The sequence below is a fragment of the Lepisosteus platostomus genome, chromosome 6 (assembly GCF_059453375.1).
Source record: "Lepisosteus platostomus isolate fLepPlt1 chromosome 6, fLepPlt1.hap1, whole genome shotgun sequence".
NCBI classification, from domain to species: domain Eukaryota; kingdom Metazoa; phylum Chordata; class Actinopteri; order Semionotiformes; family Lepisosteidae; genus Lepisosteus; species Lepisosteus platostomus.
Window position 1 is genome coordinate 18,972,723 of NC_142616.1, and position 25,928 is coordinate 18,998,650.

The window sequence follows — 25,928 nt, forward strand, 5'->3', positions numbered from 1 at the left end:
CAGTGGGCAAGTGAGCCGAAAGTAATTGAGGGCCTGCATTCAGAAAGCTGAGGCATCCAGGGATTCAGGGTGTGGGGGCTGACTGAAGATCAGGGCCAGATTAGTGTAAAACAGCGATGGGGAATGAACAAGTGGGAGCAGACGAGACACTGGCTTTTCTCAGGGAAATGCTCATCCAAGAAAAAGCCACTAGACCTCAAGACACACAGAACATGCAGGAAGTCAAGCAGACAAAAACAGAAGTACCCACTGAGCGAACTGACTTTTAAGGCCAAAGTAACAACCACTGAAACAAATGATAAATCACTCAGATGGACAATAAAAAATAATGAAAATGGGGACTCCCATGTCAGATTTTGGTGGGAACTAAAACTCATAACTGGTAGTTACAAAAACTAGGGTTTTCATGACTTATTGTTCAGGATGAAAAGCTTAAGCACATCCACAATGACCAGGATCTAAATCTTACACTCAGCAGCTGATTTACCACATAGGACAAAACTGTGTAGGAAATGTCAAATGAATGGCAACCAAGAAAGCCCAGAGAAATATTTCACAGTCATGAAAGCTCTAGTCTGTGGGAATTTACAGCTGGATGTGCAAAAATAAAGCAGAAGAACAACGATGGCTTGTACTGATTCACGAAGGGCGACACAGAGCAACAGCACGACACATCGTGGCCGAGGTCTCCAGTCACAGTGTGACATTCCATTTCCTTATTTCTTTTTTCACAGGTAACATCTGACGTCACAGTTCAGACAAATATTCCTGTGGGTCAGAACCTACCGCCCCATAAAAAGGGACCTGGGTCACACAACCACACCTGGTCTGGTTTTGACTTACTTTCTGCCTCGAGTTGAGTTATAACTCCCTCCGTATTTCTTCCGATTAAGGATGAGAGCAGCAATTTCTGGCACGTAGCGAGCAAACATGGCCTACATGCATGAAACAGAAAAAGAAAATGGCATGCAGAGAGTGTTCTACTGCGGCAGAGGCAGCAGAGCCCCATGAAGTACTTACTTTCTTCCATTTACCGCACTATAGGAACCACCATATTTCTTGCGGTTTCCTATTAACTCTATGATTTCAGGGACGTAGCTGGCAAACATGGCCTAAGGAGAAGATAGGAGACAGAAGAAAAGACTAAAAAAGATAGGCCAAAGAAGGGGGCACTACTGTCAGAGGATATTGTCGTAAGATCTGGAAATACAAAAGAATTAGATCTACGAAGGGGGAAAAAAAATCTAGTTTTGTAGATGCTAGCTGTATGTTTATAAAGAGAAAAAACTGAGGGAAGCAAAGCTGTCAAAATGATCGGTATTGTTTTAGAGTTGGTTTGCAAATTAAAGAGAATAGGTTCATCATATTCAGTGACAGGGCTCAAATCATTGGGTTTTTTTAAAGAAAAAAAAATGTTAGGACAAATCCCCAGTTTTTATGGATGTGGGATACTGAAAAAAGTATTGGGTATCCAAAAAAAGGCTCCCACAGGTGACTTATACTCATTCTGTGAAAGAAAAAAAATCTATAAAGCAATGAAGAGAAAAAATAATCTATGTGCCATGTTTTGTCCAACAAACACTTAGACTGTGCCAGGTTGATTCAAATAGAGCACCCTGACGAGACTCAGCTGCAAAACACATTAAGACTCATTAGGACTACAGTGAAAATGAGCTGGATGCATTTTGCAAACTTCATAGCCTGTGTCTCCGATGAAGGATGTACAGTGTCTGCTTCTTGTCTGACCCAATGGGAACCTCCTGCAGCTTTCTTATTCTCAAGACAACCATAAAGGAAATGGGCACCAACAACATGTTGTAAATGGTACTGAATGCAGAATTGAATTACGACATAAGTTTAATTTGAGCAGACAATTTACAAAGATTTAGTGACAAATAAATTAATTGAAACTCTGATAAAATGCAGGAAAGCAATGGATAAACACAAGAAAGTAATGATTTTAGTTTTGGGGGGCTTTTTTCAGAATTAATTTGGTAAAAATGAGTTTACATGGCAACAATATTACACACATCCCATTGGTATGTGCCCATCGATCATAAGATGAATTTCATTAAGAATGTTCAAACATATTCTCGATTATGTTCCTTCTGTATATTGTTGTTAAATTTATGAGCAGCAGACTCTGTGAACCTCAGTCTGATGGGTCCTAGGGTTTGTGTCAGGATGGTCTATGGAGCGTCTGCCTGTCACTGTGTTTGTTGGAATTTGGGAAGGGACACAGTAGGGTGGGGTCTCCTGAAACCGCAAACTGCTTTAAAAAAATAGCAACAACATTATCACACTGCATCAAACATATTCTAGCTCTATGAACATAATATCATTATAATCAAAGTACAACAACTGCTGAGGAAAATGAAGCTAGCATACATATAAATAACTGAAGTTAGCATTACTGTAATTTAAGCCATTATTTCAAAAATACAAAAAAACACAAACGTAAAAGTTATTTAATTACAATTATTAACTGTACAGTTTACCTTAAAAGATTATAAGGTTTATAAGGACTTTGATGATTGACAGCAAGTATGAAATCAACATGGAGGGAAAAAATAAACTGATTTTTACCAAACCACCAAGGATGAAGAAGACCATGAAAAGGCGCCCGAGGGTGGTTTTTGCATAAACATCTCCATATCCCACTGTGGACATAGTAACCATGAGCAAGTAGACACATTCCCAATAAGTAAGTGGTTGGGAATTTTGGAAGTTCTCCCAAGGGTCCCCTGAGTTTTCCACCTGGAACGCACAGCAAAATTTATTCTAAGCAGTGAACATTTCCTCTCACCGTTCTCAATTAAATTAAATTCCCAAACTCTTCTTTCACTCTGTCCAGACTGAGTTTTGCTTTAATACTGAATTTATGTGCCATTTAACAACAGTATTATCAAAACAGAGGAAGAAGTCATGTTGCTAGATGACATGAGTGGCAATTAAAATATTTATCGGGTTCATTTTTGCTGCTAAAGAACTGCTTCATACTCCTGCACATTGACATTTTACCATAAATCATGACTATGCTACCATCTAGTGGCAGACTGTTTTTTAACATACTTATCTTCCTTTTCCAACTCATTTAGAAAAATCAATAATAAAACAAAAGCATTATATTTTTGTATTGCAACAGGAGTTTTTGCATATTACATATTTTCCTGTACATACAAACATGTAAAACTAAAAGCATTAATGCTAATTCCTGAACCTGAATGCATATAATATTCATCTCTTTTGCTTTTCTTGTACTTTCCTGTAAGTTAAGAGCATCCTATATACAGTATAGTACTGTATATAGTACAGAGGTGATGGTGGTCTATACTTACCAAATGTATGAACCCAGCTGCTGTTAGCCATGTACTTATGAATATAGACAACAGGTTCACAAGCTTGATGGAATTACTAATGAAAACAAGAATTACAAAGTTATTTTAGTATTCCACACCTTATAAAAATGTAAATTAGATTCTAAATATTCACTTGTTCTAGATTCCGGTTTGTAAGTTCTGGCTTTTTACAGTTTTATAATTACTAGCTCCAAGAAAATAAACTGATCTTGGGCTGAACAACCACCTTTCGTTTATAAATATTCTTATGTTCTTAAATCGTAACAGGATATAAAAATAAAACAATTGTTAAGTCATACATGTGCTAAATAAGTATGATTTTAATGTACATTGTCAGGATACTGAATCCCTGGTTCTATCGAGGTTAAACTGTGAGTATGCTTGGAATGTCAATGAATCGGTCTCTTCCATCTTTTCTCTCTCTTGCCAGTTGTTTTATTACTCACAAGAAAACTGCTTCACCTAGAGCAAAGGACCAGGGTGAAAGTGAAAACAAACACTGCAAAAAAGATATTGCCTTACTGGAGGTCCTGACAAGACTGACCAGATACAACATTCCCTGACAGGATAAAATGAACAGAATAGACAGGAGCATGAGGTGACCTTGTCCAAGTATTGAAAATTCTCCAAGTCAATCCAAAGCACTTCTTCAGAGCCAACAGTGAAACATGAACCAGACGACACAAGTAGAACCTAAGGGAAGTGCACATATAACTGAGAAAAAGTGGCACTTCTTTACACAAAAGGCTGTGGGAGTATGGAACAAGTTGCCCAGCCCTTTTCCCGAAGCTGATATTCTGAAAAAATGGATCAAACAGCTATGAGCTACTAGCTAAACGGTCTCCTCTCATTTGTAACCCCCCTGATGTGTAAATACATCAGTATGATGTTTCACTTCGCAAAATTCAGTTAGCAGAATGAACAATATGTTCTGTTCTCCACACATCACATTTCAAAATGTACATATTTATGACTCTTTCTTTAAGAATATAAAGACATTGGGGGTCATAATATTTTTTCAAATACAAAAATATATATTGACATTATTATAACAAAGAACAGATGATTAAGGCAAATTGAGTGCAGAGAAATACACAGACTCTTTACAAACACTGGAACATCTATTGATAATTAGCCATATCTAAACTTAAAAACGTATTTATTTTATGAAACTCTATGTTGCTTTAAATCTGCAGTTTTTATGGGTGGTTTTACAATATCGTTCAAAAATATTTTACTTACTTTTTCAAATAATGTGCTAATAATAATGCACCTATAAAGAAATGATTTTCCTCTTTTCAAGTCCTCAGGGATAAAAGGAATTATAAAGCTAAATCCCTGCCAAATTCTAACACCACAGCAATGAAAGAAGTAATATCTCTTGAGCCAACCAGTACCTGTGAAGCTGAATGAAAATACTTCAGTTCCTGGACAGAGACTGGATGGTTTGAGGATTTTAGGTTCTACAGTCTAATAGCCCGCAACCTTAGCTGACATTATTTCAAAGAGATTTTTTTCTACAAAAGAACTCACGGATGTTGCCAACATCGTTAAGAGGCAACGTTATAATTTCAGCATCATATTATCAAATGCCGGGCACTTCCAGGTTTGATTAAATAGCTGTTTCATTCAAATGGACAAGACTCAATTTAACTCTCATCAGGGACCAATTATTCCATATGGATAGCTTGGAAATTTTTAGGACAGTTCACTGAAAGCAAATATAGGCTCCACGGCCGAAACGTTGTGTTTTCTTTCTTCTCTTTTCAGCATGGAATAACCCTATTACTTGTATAATTAAAAATGTTTTCATTCTGAACAGGAGAAATTAACCATTTGTTTACTGGTTTTAAATCGATCAATGGAAGTGTTTGTAATCAGCCCGGGGACCTGTCTCTATTGCCGATAAAATGACATGGAATCATTCTTTTGACACTATGAACTGCAGCACTTCTGTGCTCCCATTCTACCATGTGCTGAGAAGTATCCCTATCTTTACCTCCATCAGTCTGAATTGAGTGAGGGGATTATTCTAAAGCATTTTGTTGAGCCCTAAGCTCTTCCTGACATCTGTGCTAAAGCTTTAATTCTAAGCAGCAGGGAAACTGGCATGGCCACATCATATGCAGAGCTTTCAGAAAGAAAAGAATTACAGCAAACTATTCTAAAATGAATTGTATTTCTTGTGAAAACATTTCAACACAAATCAATATTCCTACCTGAGAAAAGCTCTTCTGTAATATTTTGAAATACTAAAATACATTTGGCTAACCAATTCGTGATCAATTAGACAGTATAAAATATATATTTTGGTACAAGAAGTCTCATTTATATAATTTACTATATATCAAAATACATCAACTTGATTTAGCACTTTCTCTTGGTACCAAAATATTCTGCAGCCTACTTGTCAGTATTGGTTTAAAGGACTTAGTCATGAGATTAATTCACGATAAAGGAACTTTATATACGCAGAACAACAAATCTATAATTTATCCCTTCCAATTTTATGTGTCTACAGATACAAATTAAAGGCTTTTATCAGCCGTCATTGTGAACACCACACAGCAATTTGAAGTACTGTAGCACCAAATGCTGAATAATGCCTCATACCAAGTGGGTGCTGTCTGCTAGCCACAGTGTAATGAAATATGATTAGCTTGTTTATTTTTAAGTTTATATTTTAGAACCAAATCATTGATCAAAACAGGGAAATGCCAGTACAGCTACTTGCAACCTACAGTATTAAGATAACTGCATTCCACATGCTTACAAATTTTGAGTGACTTTTCCATATTTCTAAAACTGCACAAAAGAGTTGTTCTTGTTCTTACCCTGTGGACTGAAATAGTTTATCTCCTAACATCCTACATATGGCAGAAACACATGGATTGGATATTTGGAATTACTGCTGGATAACGGTACAATGATTACCAGCCAAAATCATATTACGATACCAGTGACTGGAAATGTGAATGATTCAGTAACACATATACTCAACTGAAATTGTCAATTATAAAAAAGCCCTTTTCAAAAGGTAATCAGATCAGAAAAAGAACTTACCTTGTTTTTAAGATATTCAGAAACTGTAAGATTTCTGAGAACTGTATCAGTCTTAAGGCTCTTAGAAACCTTAAACCTGTATAAAGGAAAAACAAACCCATCAGAAAATAGTCTAGCGATTTAACTGTGTGTACACATTGTCTGGTTATTTAATAACATAACATAGCATAACACAGTAATACTTTTTTTTGCAATGCTGATACCTTTAAAATGATCATCCATCTTTAGCAATTTGATTGCTTTCATGAGCAACTCAAAGAACAATCCTACCAAATGCCTAACTTAAAGCTATCCAAAAAAAGGACTTAGAAAATTGAAGCAATTTAAATAATAACAAAACTGACTGAATATTACAGAATGGGTAGATTTCAGATTTCTTAACAGGCTCCTCAAGGCATCTCTGCAAACACTGTCTATCAGATAAATAATTTGATTACAAGGTTCCAAGAACAAAACTGTGTGAGATGAAAACCTGGATTAAACCAGAAGCAGGTGGACAGACGTGATTGAACTAGTAGCTCCATTGACGTAAACCTAAAAATGGTAACCATTTCGAAACGTTACATCAGGAAACAGTGCCCAGCAGAATTCAAGGACAGCTGTAAAAGATCACATTCCTAGATACAGTCAGGCAGCATAGGTACAGTCAGTGACACTCCTTATGGTTTCATTTTACTTATTATATCCAAATTAACCTATCAAATGGTGCAAATATATGTTATTTCACATGCAAAAAATAACTACAATTTTTATTTTATATAGATACAGTATATATTAATAACAAAATGAGAATGTTGTTCAGAAGGTGAAGCTTATCTGTGTCTTTGTTTCCAACATCAGTAGATCATGCATTTCATAAGGTACAGGCTTCCTTTCATTTCCCTTATTAGGAATAAACCCAAACCAGGTTCTAGTGACTGAGGAGAGGGATATGGATAAATGCGAGACACAACGTATTTTGTGTACACAGGGGTTTTCACTATGTGCTGTACAGTAGCTCTTATCAGCGAACGTCTCACATTATACACGTTCCCACTAATTCCAACATTGCACAAGAATGCAAAGATTACAGAATAACTTTTCCCAGTAAAGACAGGCTCTTGGTCGTTCAAAAAGAAACAGTCTGTCCAGTTTACAGTTGTGTTCCAGTTGTGCACCATTTTGTTCCAACCACGCCAAGGCTCATTCTTTCAAAGAACCAATCTTGATCCAAGAACCACAAGTAACGGATTTGATTAAAAAAGTCACAAAGGATGTATTTCAGCTGCGTGTTATTTCAATAGCATATTATGAAAACCCATAAACCACCAAGCTAAAAACAATGCACCTACAGCTGTCTCAATATGAATAATTTTCCTCGGAATACTCTAAATCTGTTGTCATATAAAATGTTAAGTTTCCTACAGCTGTCCATAGTTTTAAGGCTCCCAATATAACTGTATACAGTAACAATTAGCATACAAATATTGTTTTAAAGAATGACAGGAAGGAACTTGCCGATTGTCTGCATATTTGTGCAACTCTTTGTTCCGTAACTTGATTATTAATTCGGGAAAACATTATATAAAGTCCTAGTTAGCAAAAGTAGCAAAGCTTGAAGAATTCTTGTTTACCACTGAAGAAAGAAGGGGGTCAATTCAAGTTTTATATACAGTATACAGACATTGACTTGTCCACTCCCCCATACGTTAGAGAATTCAATACTCCAACAATATAATGTCAGACATGTACAGTAGGACTTAGCCTCCACACTGGGTTTTAAACACTATGATGTTTTCAGGACAAATCTGTTTTGTATTATTAGACAGAATCTTTACAACGCAGAACCCTTACCCCAGTAGGAGACCACGTTGTAACAAGAAGTCAGAGAATGCCGGAAGTTGTCGGGGTCCTCTTTCTCTGCTCCGTGTCCATGACTAATCTTGACTCGGTACCCATTCTGAAACAATTCTCCGCATGACTTTTTTCGTCTTCTGGTGCTCCGAAATGTCTCGGTGCGCGTGCCCCCATCAGGCCCTCGGTAAACTAAAATCTTGCTCGGAATCATAACTACTTGCAAGTCAGCGCAATACCCCTGCCGCTTTTGCAGACACCAAAGCTTGCCCGATTAAGCTGCACTGTCCTTAGCTTCCACATTGGCACTGCACATCCACTCGCCTTCCTCCTGGAGGGATTTCTTCATACACTTCCCGGTACTGGGCATGTGATACTAACAGCCCCTTTCTGAGAACACATCAATCTCCTGCAATAATAGGCTTGCCTTTTCTTTTGTTAGTAAAAAAAAAAGACTATCTCAACATTTTTTCTTTTAAAACTAGGACACAATCAGCAGGCAGATTCAAGTAGAAAAATCAAGGGCTACTCTTCACATTGCACAGCGCACAAAAGAGAAGACACACAAAAAATGTCAGGACCAGATTTAACACAGATCCTCCGGTTATGATCAGTCATGTACTGAAGCTTAAAAAGCCCTTTTCCATCAGGATATTACACCATAAGCTCCTTTAGGAATCACCCAGGGAAAGACACAGAGACCTGCAGACCTGCAGCTAGGACGCAAAACATTTGAATCTGCGGGCACAGAAATGCTGTGAACTGTTTGTCATCACAGCCATTTCAGCTATAATCTACAAGAGGGATCCTGACGGATCTTCATTTTTCAATTTGCTACCAGCAAATGAAATGTCACGTGCATTTAAGTTATTTTCCCTTGACCAATAAAGCCAAACTATGTTTAGAAAGGAAAAGCTCTTACAATCACCGAACTCTTCTTGGGATTTAGTGGAGCTGAAATTGAAAAGAAAAATACACAATAATCCTGAATTAATCAGGACTGCTGTACTACTAGCTGCTCTGTCAATTTGGAAGTGGAAAACATAGCATGAAAAATTCTGAAGCAGCTTTATTTTTTCTATAGAAATGTATGCGGCCACACTAATCGAGCAGCTCATGAACAGATGATTACTTTCTACACTGAACTGATCAAAACCCTTGGTTGATTAGTATGCAAAGAAATTTGGTTGCGCCTGTGCGGGATGGGTGGATAATGGTATAAGACCTCAGTCCATTCAATACATCTTACATGAAGATTGAGAAACCATGCTTTCCTGGTGTCCTCTCTTTAATCAAAGACAGGGAAAGGTCTACTCATTACTGTATACTGAATTACAGACTCTGCTTTTTAAAATGCTGCTTCAGGCTAGCTACTGTAAATACTAGGGCTTTCTGAATAACATTGTTTTAGTATAAATACTTTTCTTTCACCAGCATGGGTGTCCATTGGAGAATCATAAATTGACTTCTCAGATGTAGCTATAATTTTGGGTGTAGAGAAATCATTAGCTTGCTTTCATTTCAACCTACAGTAGCACAACGCAAGGAGTGTGAAACACTAAAAAATTTCAGCTATAGGCACTATTGTGTATTCCACCTTGTTTTCAGCATGTTACTTTTGCAGCATTCAGGTTGACAGCTCATCACCTCAGCCTAATACAATTAGTGCTGTATTATATACTGTCTTCTTCCTTAAGCAGTCGCTATAGAACTGTCAATCATCCTGTACACACAAAGGCCATTAACAAAATCAAGGACATACGGCATGTCAGTGGCAGTAATCCTGTTGTCCACACAGTATGATCAATTTTACCGCATTCGAAAGTTATAAGCTTGAAGAGAAGAAACACTGCAGTCAAGGTTTTGAAGGGGATGATTAGGAAATCATAAGCCCACGCCATGACAATGCTTTAGTTCTGCTTCAGCTGCAGAACCTCTTCAGATGTGCAATCTAAGATTTAGTCTATTCCGTTTTTTCACATGAAAACGGCACAAAACGTAACAAAATATTAATAAACTTTTAAATAATTGTAATCATCATCATTATCCGATACACGAAGACCTATCAATATGTTTGAGAAAGATGTCATGACACGAACTGTGGTTTGATATTAAGTCTGTGCAATATTCAGCTCATATACTGCTGCTGCCTGAAGAACGCTGTCAAAGTGAACTGCAAACCTACAGACACAATCTGTTCTCACTGCTAACATGAAAGCTAAGGACTCACATCAGCCAACTCAAATGCTACACAGAGAGTGTAATTACCTGTTTCCTGGTTGCAAACATAATTTGACTGTTATTAATGTACAGTATAATGTATCTAAATGACACTTTTCCAAATTGTTCATTATTATTCATCAAGTTTGTGTGTTATCGTCTAATTTTTGTTTCATCGCAGAGGGAAAACTATACAAAATGAAGATTAAGTGTTTACGAATTAAAGCAAATGTTGCTAGTTCTGTACTAGGGATCGTAAAACCCAGTGAAAATGGCTGTAATATTTTTAGTGATTTTCAGTTTTACTTTAGGCAGGCAGACTAAAGCTAAGAGCACAGCTGCACTCTATATTTATCTCTCAAATAAAATCTGCAGCTAGGGTCAGCTGGTCAGACAAAAAATGATAAAGCTGTTTTAAAATGATCTCTGGCACACACCAAAAACATTGTTTGGTGGTAAAGACACAAGCAACATACAGTAAGGCCCTTTTGTGAACAGAATGCAAAGTAGTTAATTGATTTTTATACTTTTTGAATCCAACCCTGCAGTCTCACTGAGTTATGTTACAAATACAATATAATGGTGGCATGTGACAGTCTTTCAGTTTCCAATATTATCTTTTAAAAATAGTCCAAAACAGAGTCTCAGCAACCCAAAGACCATGGAAGACAATGGGCACAAGACAGAACTCACTATACACAGGACGCCAGTCCAGTGCAGGGCACACATACTGTACAGTACCCACACAGAGAACCTACAGAGATGACATGAAACTGACACAGTAAAGTTTTGAACTGAGGAAGGAAGCAAACACTGACACAGTCACAGGAGGAAAATGCACATTCTACACAGAAAGATCCCAGGAGTGGAATCGAAATTCAAGGACCCACCACTAACCACCATGAAAATGTAACACCCAAAAATATCCAGATATTTCTCTTTTAAACATTTCTAAAAAAACAACAGACTACTGTACACACAGTATGATATATATGAAGTGTGAAATAATCTCTACAAAGAAGAGATTACATATGCAGTAGCCTCTGTGTACACAAGCTAAACACACTGAAAAATCTGTTCAGTGAAAAAGTTTTACTTGACCTAAAAGCAAGTAGGGGTCAGGTGTGTTAACCTCTCATAACGACATCATAACAACATTTCTCATGATGCAACGGTGTACAAGTAGTAGCAGATTATTGTGTTCGTTTTTTCATTCTTCTTAGGGTCCCTTTCACTGGAATGACATCAGTGACATCTTGTAGTCAGGGGCTGAAAAGCTGGTCAGATGGCTTGCTCTGACTTCAGTGGACACTACCGACATTATTAGACAGAGACTAAACTAAACTCAAATAGCTGAAAAATGCATTAAGAACATTCTTTCTAAAAAAGCAAAAAGCAATGGGCACTGCAGGGAGCCAAAGACACGGTCTTGGCCCTGCTGGGTACAAAACCTACTTTACTTAATGCTCCTAACTCATCCAAGTTTACTCAGTAGAGGGTGTTGAAGCGGTTTCTACACCAGGACTCCTGTCATTCCTCTTTGGGCACCTCTGTCTGCATGTTGGTGCTGAAGAACGTGTCACTTACATGGTAGCCCATATTCTGAAGCAGACCGATGCCCAAGCAGAGCCTGCCAGAGGCCACAGAAGTGAATGAATTCAGAGACCAGATTACAGAGCTGCTCTGAGAGCTCCAGGCCCCGGCTGTACAGAAGGACACAGGCACAGGGGAAACTAGAAGCACAGCTCAATTTTCTCAATCGCCATGGGATAAGCATTTTAAAAGGATAATGTGTGCTCCCACGCAGCTGTACCCAGCCAGGATTACTTTCAGCTGCAAAATGTTTTCATATATTTTACATTTCATTTGTGCTAACAAGGAATAGGAGCAGAACAATTTGTCAAAACAAACAGTGTGGCATGCAGCTGTTTGTTTGTATTAGAGAATACCATCCTGAATTAAACAGGAAAGAAAAAGACATAGCAGTCAATTTTCTAAACATCTATGATATTCAGTTCATTAGGCTTGTTTTCTCCTTTCGGACTGCTGTCTTGAGTGAGTCAGTTTGAAAATACTGTTCCTCTTTTTCAGGTCTTAAACAACTATTTCTGCATTTCATTTATTACCACATGAATCAGCTGGTACTTACCATTTCTGACCGTATAATGGACGACGGCATTAACTGGCAAAGCGTTAACGTCACGTTGAAACAAAATTTGAATTCCGACAGAAAGTTTTTCTCTTCCAAGCTCAACCGAACACGTAGAATCAACAACTGTCTTTCAGGAAACGGAAAAACAATACTTCTGCAACAGGCCCAAGATAGCGCATAATTTCAACCCATCCAATCTCACAAAAGTGCTCGTTCCTGAAAGGGGATATTACAATCTAGAGCCTATCCCAGAAAAACTGTGCACAAGGCAGGATTTCACCTTGGAAGGCACGTGAGTCCAACACAAGGCACACATCCAGGAGATAATATAAAGACACTAATGAGCCAAGCCAGTGTGTCTTTTTTTAAAGTTGTACAAAACCAGATCACCTGGAGAAAATCCACATAGCCAGTGAAAGAACACAGAAGGCACCCCAGTCCAGAATCCATCCCAGGACCCAAGAGCTGTGAGGCAGCAACAGTAACCCACACTTCTGTGCCACCTGCAGCATAACTTTACAAAGGAAAATCTGAACAAAAACCAGAAAACACTTTTCATCTGGCTGGGACATCATTAATGTTTACAGAGGTCATTTTAAGTATTTAGAATTTATTTCGAACAATAACAAACATCACTTTAATCAGACATTCCCCCTTTTTTCTGTTTGCGACCCCTTTTCACCAACTATTCTCTTTCTAATTAGACATGCTCTAATCGGTCTTTGCTGAGCTGAGCAAAGCATGTTTGAACAGGCTGGGGTGCAATCCTGCACAGCTGAGGAGCTTTGTTGTTTCTCCTATGGAATTCAAATTCTGATTTATGTAACCTGGATGTCTGTGAAAAATATGAAAATGCATTTATCATTCAACTTAAGGACATTTAGTAATAACAAAACTTTTTTTTTTCACATTTACCTGTATACAGTAGATAAATTCCAGTATGCTCAAATAGCACTGTAAAAACATTGACATGAACTGAAGATTTTTCATATGACTGACCACTTAATAGAACTCAGTGGTTTCTCAGTTTGGCAGCAAATCGTTATGCAAATCCTTGCAGGCTTTTTGTTGAGGTGATCTTCACTTGAAGCAATTTAGAAGATTAATTTCTATTTCAAGTGAGCAACTGATATAGCTTCTTACTTTAATGCCTCATTCTGTGAATTTTTAATCAAAGTCTAGTTTTAATCAGAGCTTGTACTAGAAATGAGCTCAAACCACTCCTATGATTTAAATTAAATACAGGAAGAACATTCTCTGCCTCATTTCATTCAGGTCTTGATAAGCCTGCTTGCACACCAAGTCATTAGTGCAAATTAAAGAGATTAATTACTGAGCAGGTAAGTGGCAATGAATGCTATAAAGCCTTCAAGGTATCTTTCCACTCTCCTAAAGAACATAATTGCAGAGGTGAGCATCTTTATAAACCATGTTAGCACTCTGGATCAACTGAAAACACATCTAACGAATTCTGAATTCTAGCTCCAGGTTGTCTTAAGGACTTACAGCATGAGTATAGGGAGTATAGGTCAGCTCTGAAATTGATATCAGCTGATACAGGCCTTGATACTCAGCTGAAGACCAGACTCCACCCTATGGGTGTTACAGCTTCCCTGTGTTCAGCACCACATCTGTGGTGCTCACTGCTCAAAACAGTCTCTTAAAAAGTTATCATTACACTATAGCTTTTAATGTGGAGTTTAGCTGTATATTTTACCAAAAAACACCATCAGCTTCTGATATGTCATTATTTTGCTTCTACTAAGCAAGAACTATTTATAGTCATAATCATATTAACATATTAAAAAAAGATATTATAGGTACTGTCCCCTCCTCATGTTTTGAAGATAATATCGAAGGTAGAAAATATATTTAGCCACATTCTATAAGAAATCAGCCAGAAAATTGATTTCAATAATAGCAGGATTTCATCTTAATCTCTCAGACTAATTCCACCTGTGTCACAAGCCTGCGGGAGGCACAAATCCCAGGGCTCATTGACCAAGCTGGCGGGGAGAAATTCAGTATGGGTGTGTGTGGGGGGGGTGAGGGCAGTGAGCAAGGTTGACTGGGATTAAAAATCCACGCAAGACTGAATTCATCACAGGTAACCGTAACAAAGCCATTTGAATAACCCTTGTCAATAAAAAAAATCCTTCCATTTCATTAAAAAAAACAGTAACAGTAAGAGAATACACCAGATATTCCCCTTTCATATCATGTTAAATTAAATATACAGGAGGAGAAGAAATATAATTCCTGACAAGAAGAAAAATGAATAGCGTAACTTTACACATACAGTATGTTATTTCAATCTTAACATTCTGTATACCACACACTAGTAGCGAGTGGTGTATCATAAAAAACTAGATGATTTCCCTCACTCTCTGCGGTCTTTGTGTCAGTTATGCCTGAGGCACATAACACCAACGCTGACACCTGTGTCCAACTGCCTACAGTGACCTTTTTCATCCTCTCTCTTTTGGACCCAACTAACAAGATTAATTGGTGTGCCATATCTTTGCCCTAAAAAGCAGTGACAACATTTCATTCACACCATCTTCTGTAGTAAGACAACCTTACTGTATCTTTGAGACACATGACGCGAATGGCCAGTTTCATTTCGCATACAACTCAATTCAGCAATATTGTCTATAATTTTTTTAATCCATTTAAAGGTGCACACAGCAATTTAAACCCAGTTTTAAGTCTTTTAATAATGTTACAAAGTACACTGCTGCATTTTTTATGGTTTTATTTAAATTATTTCAAATTATTTAATCTCCAGTCACTTAACATACAGTATATCCACCAGCTGTCAGGCTAAAGTTAATTTTTCTTAAGGCAGAATGCAAATGCAGGAATAAAAGCATTCCTCATTATGAAAAATAATTAGGAAATACCCAAAGACAAATATTTAGACATACTGTATATTGCTAAACATATAGACATGATCAATCATGTGTTTCAGTTCACATTAGACCAGAAGCGAGATCACAGTGTAAATAGAGCAGAACTGAACTGTAGTAAGCTGTGCCTAGATCTAAGGATAACGCTAACAACAGATTCATGTAGGAGTTTACATTTACTTGACTGCATTGTTATTCTAGCTCTGTTACTATGTGACAGCTCTGTAACTAATCATCTTAATTAATCATTAAGACACACTGCTTATTGTCTCCTGTCCCAGTCTGAAAGAGCAGTCACTAAAGGTAGTCTTTTAATAGTCAATAAACTGTTTGCCAGCCAGGAGGATAATTTAGGGTTACATCCTAAACAACTTTCAAAATAATGAACTGTTATACAAAGTGTACATTACTACTACAATCTGCTGCAGGTTTTTAATCATTCTGATGAATATGAATCATATCCTCCTCTGTGATATTTATTATACAACTGTAAACACCGCATGCTGTTCCTGTACAGCTCTCATGTGTGAAGTCTCACCAGAAGCAATGTGAGCTGGTTTTCCGCCTTGAATTACAACTCTGGACAGGCCCACCACTCCCCTAACCTGACACTGCAGTTCCCCCGCTTCGGCTACCCACTCTGAGGCAAACTCCGAGTGACTGAAAATCATTACAATCAGAGAGCGAATAAGTGAAATACACGCTTGTTGTCAGGTGAGTGCAAAAGAAATCCATTTTTCATACAGTCAACAACAGTAACACTCCTGTTCTGGGAATGCTCAAGCAGAGAAGGAGAAACAGTTCTTCTGCATGTGATGCCCAGTACGGTCACAATGAAAATGAAAAAAAAAAACATTTATTATAACAAAATGGTGCTATATAAAACTATAAAAATTGTATTATATATATACATTTATATATATATGAAATTAAAAACGGTTTTGACACAGAAATTATATCAGAAGTTACAGTACAGTCAGAAGAATCTCAGAGTCAAAATAAAGAGTCTTTATTGATAGGCTCCAACCCGCCTGGTTTGAGCAAACATAGCCTAGCCCAATCTCTCATTATTCAACTGCATTAAGAGCCTGCTGTACTGGTGGGCAATGCGGAGAGGAGGAGGGGTGCTAGTATGAGGAGTGTCTCGAAACTGTGGTCCCAAGGCTTCACGCACTGCCCTATCCGTTAGTAGTAGAATTAATATTTATTTATAGTATCTAATTTAGCAACTGTCCATGGCAGATTTAGCAAAGGGCTTGAGTTTCCATACTAATGCTTTCATTGCTGAATAATAACATAATTCAGGGGGCAAATCAAAATCATCAAAATATATTAACCAATTACTTCCCATATCAAAACCCAGTTAAAAAATGTATATGCTTTAATAACAAAAAATAATTCAGATGCAAACGAAAATGGATTAAATAATATTTCTACAAAGCTACATAATAATAACCTCACTCAAAATTTGCTTCTTAAACTATTCTATTAAGAACAAATGTTTAATCCTGTTTATTAATGACTCTTGTTCTGTTGTACAGTAATTAAACAGTAGATGGCGATAAAGGACTTTCAATCGTACAAGACAAATTTCTGTTTTGGTTGTCGGCAAGTTGCTAACGACTTAGCCCGTCGTTCTTATGTTACATCTGTGTGTTTAGAATTTTAGTTCATCCACCAAAGGCCGCGACAAGATTTCACATATCTCTTTGTTGATTTTGCCTATAAATCCATCCGGCCATTTTAGAGGTCACCTCGAACATGACTCGGCGCTTCATTTCTGAAAGCGGAAGTTCCAATAGAAGAGACGTGACTTACCGAGCCAGCTTCTGTTCAAATACACAGACACAAACACTGGCGGGACAGTGAAGAAGTCTACCACCGAGTTCACCTCCAGCCAGAACCACAGCTTATCGTTGGCTGCAATGAACTGAAAACAAAACAAAAAAACAAACAGGAGCAGTAATGTACATTTCATTTCCTGTGTTGTCTATTCGTATATTTTAACCATTTGGAGTAAATGAGCATCATAAGGTGGATATAGAGTAGTGCAAGTTGCCATGTTCAGCGTCTTATACCAAAAAAGAGAGAAGATACATTCGATAATATTTAATTTAATGTTTTAATTTTATTTTTTGCAACTTGTCCTCTGCCCCACCCAACATACACAACACACACAAAACTATTTTCTTTGTTCCTTTATTCCTTAAGAGAGGAGATTCTTATAAAAATATTTTTAAGTTGTATTTAATACAAACACCAGCCTCTACTGCATGGTCTGCAGTCTGTTTTAAACGACCACTCCCTCTACAATCTGCTGTCTAGTACTGTACGTTTGGTTTCTGAAACATTTGGTTCTGCTACATCCACAGAGACTTCATTTTTACATTGTCCTCTGTGAACTTTCACCATCTCTGCTCCGTCTAGATACATGTGACATGTCTGCTTTGCAATCAATGTGCAGGAAAACAAAGTACAGGTTATTGATTTTGACCAATTTCTGACTTCTATAGCTTTAACGTATTGAATTATTTGTGCTAATATTAATTAGAATTTATATTTAAGAACTTATGTACAATGGGATAAAATGACATATTTAGACATCCCTTACAAGATCATGTAAAAATCTGTTTAAAAAGCATGGTAAAAATGATAAACTAAACAAACCTTGAGAATCATGTCCAGAACATATTGTGCTATTATGACCAGTAATGTGTTTATTCTAGTAAAAAATATTTGGTGTCAGGCAAAAATTAAAGCCAAAAAACCCTGAGAGACAAAATATTTGGCAAAACCTAAACACCAGCTGAACCGCATCTAAATAGTCAAGTTTGTCTTGCACTTTATTATCCAGCTAGCTATTTTGCAACTGGCTTTATTTATTTTGGAATGAAAGCAATTTAATAAAAAAATAATATTTTGTTTAAGACATTAGACAGCCCATGGTTTGTTCATCACATAAAATATGTACTTGAAAGGTTATTTCCTTTCTTTTTTACTTACTCGCAGGCCGAAGTAAAGCAAGAAGAATACGTTGAAAGCCATGTCGATCTGTAATGTGAAATCTTTGTAGAAATTCTGACAGGATTCTATGGGGCTAATAAAACAACAGAAAAATTGTTTTAATTTTGTATTTCATACTCGGTACCATGATCTTTCTATGAAAGCTGCTTGTAGAAGTATTTGTATGTAACCATTTAGAAAAGATGCATCCTGTTTTCTTGGAAATAAAATAATCTCATCTGAATAATGTTTATCAAAGATGCATTATTATTATCAAGACAGGTTTCTGTAGAAAAAGAACATGCATGGTTCTTCACTCAAGCAAATCATTTTGGTACAGTTTAATACCCCTGATTAACCCTTAAAGAACTGAATCCCTTATCTATCAGTCAATAAGTTTGATTTTACACAGTTTTAACCAACAACAAAAGGACACAAAAATGCGTAATTTAAAACAACTTTCTGAACAGATTTTTGTTTAAAAAAACATTATTTTGTGACACACTGTATGGAGATATCAGTAAAACAAAAAACAAAATAAATACATATTTGTCACCAACAGAGTAACCTGTAACGATATTAAAGTTCCTGATCACCATACTGAAAAATAAACAATCCGAATCTATTGCAACACATATTTTAATCACATTTTTAAAATCTGATATTGAACTGTTGTTTTCAATATCTGAAGTGTTAAGACAGCTTACATAAAAGGAAAATGCATATTATCAAAAAAGAAAAGCAAAGCAGAAGCAGTACTTTAAGGGTTAATTAATGCATGCAGGGTCTGTGTTCATTATATGTGTTCAAGCAGCCATAGCAAGTGCTAGCATTTAGTGCAATCTCACCCTTAATGCCTGTACCTGGCACTAAGAATCAAAATGGAGAAACTGTAATGACTTGGTAGAAAACCACATTTCAACTGGAAAACAAGACACCCTGTCAATTGATAACCGATGTTGCTTTTAAGCTATGGAGCATCTGATGCCTTAAAGAGTCACTCTCAGAAATGGCTCAACTATCAGGTCATTACACATGCAACTTGCTGACAGCTTGTTAGCTAAGAGATGCATCTTATACAACACATCCACTTTTGTGGATCACCTAAGGTTTTGACACACAAACAAATAAATACAATTTTTATATCATGTCCTTTTGTCAGGCTTGAGCCCAATTTGAACCATTATTGAGAACACTTTTGAAGGAGTAACGTATATAAATCAATAGTTATCTACATGCCCGAAAAAATATATACTGTAGATGTCATTTTATTCTCATAGCTTTAACAATATATTTAGAAGGTGCTTTCTAGAATGCTTCCCAGTATACAGTATATCTAATTGCTGTAGAAAAAATGTATTTCTCCTGGAATGGCAAGTCTAAAGGAAATGTCAATATTCTGTCAGACAAGAAAATCTTACCCAAATAAAATATTCATTTTTCTAATAATTAAAACAATAAAGTATCAGTCTGTTATTGGCATTGGGTTAGTTAGTTTTTTTTCTGACAGAGTTACCAATTTTGGTAAATAATTAATACTTTTTTACTTTTAATAATTTGACATTTCTAAAGAAATGAAGGCTACAATGATGGAGCCTGAAATACCACAAAGCAGCAACAAGTGTGAATCTCTGCTTCAGTGAATTAATTCTCTCCATGTGATACACAGGGTTTCAGCTACTGTAGGTGCACTTTAAACAGGGATATTAAAAGGAATATTAAACATACCTGTTCAATTATCCTCATTTTTAGTTTTTCTTGTAACTTTCAAGCAAATGCATTCTTAACTTTTGTTTTGTTTTAAATACAATTTACGATTGCTAGAGCTTTGTCGAACAGTAGAGACTATGAATGATGGCATTTTATTTTTTAAAAGGCAGTGTCTCAAGCAAAGCATTTAAAGGCTCAATATATTGTAATTTATTGATAGTTTTAAAATCAACTACTATTAAAATCATTAACTATTAAAAGCAACATTTAAGAGGACAGTGAATAGTGGATTGGTTTAATTTACTTTGATTTTTGAAAAGTATAAATTTAGATTTCAGGGGGGCATCCTAAATTTTATAATACACCACATCACCTGAACATATCTTCTTCAAAAATGGTAGCTGCTTCAAACCATGGAGCATCACAGTGATTACAACTAATCCACTATGCAGCTTCCTCACACACACCACAAGTCTTGTAAAAATATCAAGCCAAAAAGTCAGAGTTTTAATAATGAAATGATATACAGTAGGGAAGCTTAATCTTAAATATGAAATGTGTTGTGAAATGTGTTGTTTTATTAAACAAAATGAAGACAAAACGTAAAGATGTACTGTAGGTATACTTGAGCAATTATAAAGTATAATTTTTCTTTAACATCCTGGAGAATGGTTAAATGAATGTTTAAAATGCAAACATGCAGTTTCCCCTTTTTACTACAAATTTTCAAGGCTTAGTTATTTTGCTAGTTAGTTGTTTGTGTCCCTTGATATCAAATAAAAAAAACAGTTCAGGTGGGGAGCTGCATCAGCATGCCTAGGCTGCAAAGGAACAAGTAAATGGTTTATTCCACGTTGAAGAAAGAAAGAAAGAAAACAAGCCAAAATGTTGTGTTTTCTTTCTTCTCTTTTCAGCATGGAATAAACCTATTATTTGTTGCTTAAATAAAAAGCTACTGTTGCTTTAAATATTGTTAAAAAAAACTCAGGAAAGGCAGGGAGCTGTATGTTCTCAATGTGTGCAGAGTAGTCGTACAGATATATCAGCATACTGTACGTTAAAGGAAAAAGTAAACTTTTTCACTGCCAGATGAAATTGTTGTGCTGTTGAAAATAAAGAAAAGCTACCCATTCAGCACAATACCCAAATAAATGACAGGTGGCACTCAATGGCATTTTGCCTGTGCATCTAGACAGAAATATCTGTGGAACAGCTATCAGAATTGTTGCTCTCCCAAGTCACAGCAGTTGTGTACTAAAACCTTTATGTTAGCGTTCCGGTGCAGATCAGTCTATTACAAGGGAAAAACTGGGTTTGTGCACAAGCCATAGCTACTACAAAGGAAAATTGATCCACTTGGTGTTCATGCTGTATTCATACTTTATATTCATACTTTATTTAACATACAGGCTTTATAATGGAACATCATTCAGTAATGTGAATGTTGTCTAAAGGGAACAGACTAAAGGCTAGCAAAAATGAGCTGCTTAAGAATATTGCACGAAGCAGAACGAAGAATAATGAAATCTTCGATACTTTGTTGATTACTTCCACGGTAATTTTAGAAGATCTGTAAAGCTGATGAAAATCCTCACAACCAAAAAGATGGTGGCATAAAGGTCCTTTGTTCTCCAACATACAGTAGGACATTATAAAACACAAAATATAACATTGCAAAATGTAACAGCTCTACACAGCAGCTGTGGACCTTGTTTCCCATATAAAAATGTATGTATATTTTATACTCAAAATGTGTGATTTAGCACAGTTACCTGTGAAGGTACAGTACAGTATATGAAACATCAATATCGATACTAAATATCAGTGATTCTGACCCCAGGGTGCGAAGGAAGCTGGGGTCCTGATTCCATTTGTAGGACATCTAGAAGTGTACGAGGTGACAATGCTCACTATTCCCGTGTCCCCATGAATGTTTTGTATATATTGGGTAGGTGGCGAAAAGGCTGTAAGAATATATATTTAATAAGAATACAGTGTAACTAAAAAACTAAAATGTACTAATAGTCCTTCTTTAAAAGTCCTTCTCAAAGCCACTGACCCCAGTATTTGCATTCACAACCCCCTTTAATTCTGCTTTTTAATTCTGCCAAGCTTGAGATTTCATAATGTAGTACCACTCCAGAAATATTTAAAAAAACATTAACAAACAGGTCTTTAATATAATGTTTTTCCTGTGACGCTACCACAGTGCTGTAGTGCCTGTCTTCTGGCCACTGCAGTGCGAAAGGAAATACTCTGCTCTTTATAGCAGTGACCTGTTCTGCACAGATGGCTGTCTACTACACTTGTGAGGGCAATTAATCTGTAAAAAAATACATCTGTAACAAAGGATAATTTGTAGTAAAATGAGTACTTGTTGCATCCTCATGCAGCAGCACTATGTGGTGGTAAGAAAAGCAGCTCTAAAACACAGCATGCAAAATGCAGAAAAGAAAGAGTGTGGACCATCCTGGCAAACTGTGTAAATACAATAATGAAGAAATGAACACACTAGATTTGATCAAATTTTGTATTCTGAAGCTGTATTCATTGGAGATCCAGAGCCATTCTTCTGTAGAAATGAGCTACTAATATTATTATACTTTAATTTGGCTGATGCTTTTATCCAAAGCAACGTATTTGTGTCATTTTACAGAGCCGGGCATTTTACTGGAACAATCTGGATGAAGCACCTTGCTCAAAAATGTAACAGTAACAGCGATAAACTCCACTGCTCCATCAAAAAACAATATTAAATGTAAATTGAGAAGATAATAATTTAATCCCAATGTTGCTATTATAGTTACTCTCAGTTTTATCCACACTCGTTCCGGCAACATTTACAACTATACTTTAGTGGAAAGCTACAGACACACACCACAGACAATAGCAGCAGTCAATTTAAAAAATAATGTAATGCAATAAATCACACTTGTTTTTACATTTATTCTGATAAATACACAACACAGTATGTGGTATTTTTCTCTAAAAACAAAGTTAAAAAACACACACAAAAAATAAAGAGACAGCATATTTTATAGCGATGACGAGAATCTCAAGTTCCCAGATGGTAGATGTTGATGTAAGTAAGATCTACGTCTCTACTGATGCAAAATCTTTGACAGTTCTTTAGAAGCACTAATTACACGTGGAAGGAGAAGTTTATTTAAAAATATTTATTCCACGAAACGAGAAAGTCCAGAAGTGACTGGAAAATCCAAAGAAGAATGAGCTGCATACACTGTGTTTACATGTACACTTTCCTGAGGCAGATCCACACTGAAAAGGTCCTGTAACAGTCTCACAGCTCTGACATGGTACAGTAACTTCCAAATGGGACCAACCAAAACCACACAGGGGACAAGACAATAGTGCTTTTGCAGAAAACTGAAATCTTAATGTTTACGAAGAAAAAGCATGTGAGACCACATAACTGCCTTAAGGCCAAATAAGACTGCACTACTGTATGTACAGCCAATTAATGACAAAGGACAGCTAACTGTTGTTTTATCTAAACTTTCCATTTAACTTGAACTCTACCTAACCCAGACTCTAGTCAAAACACTTACACTACAAGGGTTAACAGAATGTCTGCATAATCCAATTACCTTAAAAGGCATCCATTCATAAATACCACTTAGCTTATAGAGTAAGGTTAATTTGCACTGTCAGATCTCTGACAGTATCGATGATCTTGACTAAAAAAATAATTTATGCAAACACTATTTAACAGTTGAGTTCCTCCCTACTATAAGGAATACTTGATGCACCAAAAACATATTTTAATACAGCATGTTAGATCTCTGTCTGTGAAACCATGACATAAGTCTCATGGATAACATTTTCATGGCAGAAACAAAAGTGTGCATTTATTTACAGTAAAATCAGCATCCATTTAAACCCTGGAATAAAAACAAGATTCATTGTTAAAGATCAATGGTCACATCTCATCTGATCATTTAAACAAATTTAAACAAAAGTATCATACAGTTATAACAGATGGTCACTTTCACATCCAACAGTGCAACAACATTCGAGACGAGCATCACCCTTGACTCCATCATTAAGCCCACATTTCTTTTTTTGAAAATATTGATTTTGAATGCATCTCGACTGCTGTATGACTAGTAGAGCATATTCATCAAATATCATGCTCATCTGGATATAAATGTGAATAGCATCCATATTTAAAGGCAGCATTCTTACATGAGAAGTAGCCAGGTAGACAGATACACAGAAAGATGAGCAGATAGACAGAGTGAGAGACAGACGGGTATCTACACAGACTGAAAAACACACATAGAGATGTTCTTATGTTAATAATGACATTTTTATTGTAACTACTGCACATTGTTCATTCTTAGTTCCCATTTCCCATTTCTAATGCAGAGTATATGTATTATCCATAAAAACAGAATACTGTACTTTAATTTTAAAAACCATACAGAAAGTACACTAAAAGACAACATTGTCCCTTATTAATTTAGAAAAAAGAAACATCTAAACCATCGCTCTTTAAATAAAAATGAAAGAGAAGAAAAATCCATAGACTGTTATTCAGAACAGAATGAAAGAACAACTGCCTGATCCCTGTTGTCTGTGTCACATCATACTCCAGGATCACACAGGAACGTTGCACACACAATGTCCTGCCAAAAAAAATAGCCTGACCCACAGATCTTATTACATGGGTAACGAGAACACCTCCTTCAAGCTCTGATGAAATACAGCTGCATGTTGCCCAAAAGATGCAATCAAATTCCCTCTGGTACCTGGGGTAATTTATTTTCCAAAGTGTTACACAGAGCATGTCAGTTTTAGGTCACAGTTACCTTGCCTGGGGATCCTGATCCAGTTGGACTGAGTTCCGGTCATGTGATAGGTAGATGTCTGCCTACAAAGCATGGCCAAGTCAAGACTATCTGTAATAAAGATCCTATTTCCTGAAGGGACTAACCTATGCCAAAAAAACTGATAACTCCCGGTGAATCAACTGACCACTCCCACACACCTCACTTAGCCCTTGAGCAAAAGCACAGAAAACCAACTTTGTAAATATGCATTTATTGCAGGACAGTGTTTAAGATATTATTAAAAAGTCAATGGGGCAACAGCAAGCACAGGTTTGCTTCACTCTGCTTTTTAATAATATTGAAAAAAAAATATTCATGTAAAATATCGACAGTAAAGAAGCAGAACATATCATTTGGTCTCCCGCTTAAATCATGAAGACAGTTGATTTAAGCAGAGTGAGAAGGAAATCAAAATCAAAGAAGGAAAAGGATGGAATATGGCAGAAATCACAGACACACATTATCTGTAGTGTAATGGTTGGTGTCAGACAGTGGAATACCACAAATCCATCTGCATTTGCACAGACCGCCAAATGCAGGCATTTCAGTACCAGCCAGTTGCTTATACTCAAAAAGATCAGAAATGCTCAGTCAGAGGTGGAATCTGCATTATATTTGGCAAGGACTGTCAAACATAATTTTAATGCGCTGCTTGAGCACGATCTTCTCCTTAAGGTGCAAGAGGATGTAGAACAGAAGAAATACATCGAAAAGGAAGTTCTCCATCAGACGTATTGCATGCAGCATCATTCAATGTCCAAGACAGGGGATTAGACGTGTTGGGGGCAACAGCAAGGCAAACCCCAGCAATGAGCTAAAGGAGCTA

At 36.5% G+C, this 25,928-nt stretch overlaps 1 protein-coding gene across 28 annotated transcripts in view; it reads right to left on the bottom strand.

Moving 5' to 3' along the window:
• The window catches only part of kcnma1a (potassium large conductance calcium-activated channel, subfamily M, alpha member 1a), a 222,943-nt gene that overhangs the window by 93,612 nt on the left and 103,403 nt on the right, over positions 1 to 25,928 (bottom strand). For 22 of the 28 annotated variants that reach the window (XM_088634586.1, XM_088634581.1, XM_088634579.1 and 19 more), the window contains 6 exons: positions 18,540 to 18,633; positions 17,355 to 17,466; positions 6,423 to 6,498; positions 3,339 to 3,414; positions 2,587 to 2,757; positions 1,021 to 1,112 (listed from right to left, as the gene is read on the bottom strand). In XM_088634586.1, the coding sequence (XP_088490712.1) occupies positions 1,021 to 1,112; positions 2,587 to 2,757; positions 3,339 to 3,414; positions 6,423 to 6,498; positions 17,355 to 17,466; positions 18,540 to 18,633 (621 nt within the window). Of the gene's footprint in view, positions 1 to 843; positions 936 to 1,020; positions 1,113 to 2,586; positions 2,758 to 3,338; positions 3,415 to 6,422; positions 6,499 to 17,354; positions 17,467 to 18,539; positions 18,634 to 25,928 lie in introns of all 28 variants that reach the window. The other 6 variants (XM_088634582.1, XM_088634585.1, XM_088634589.1 and 3 more) reach the window with 1 other exon arrangement.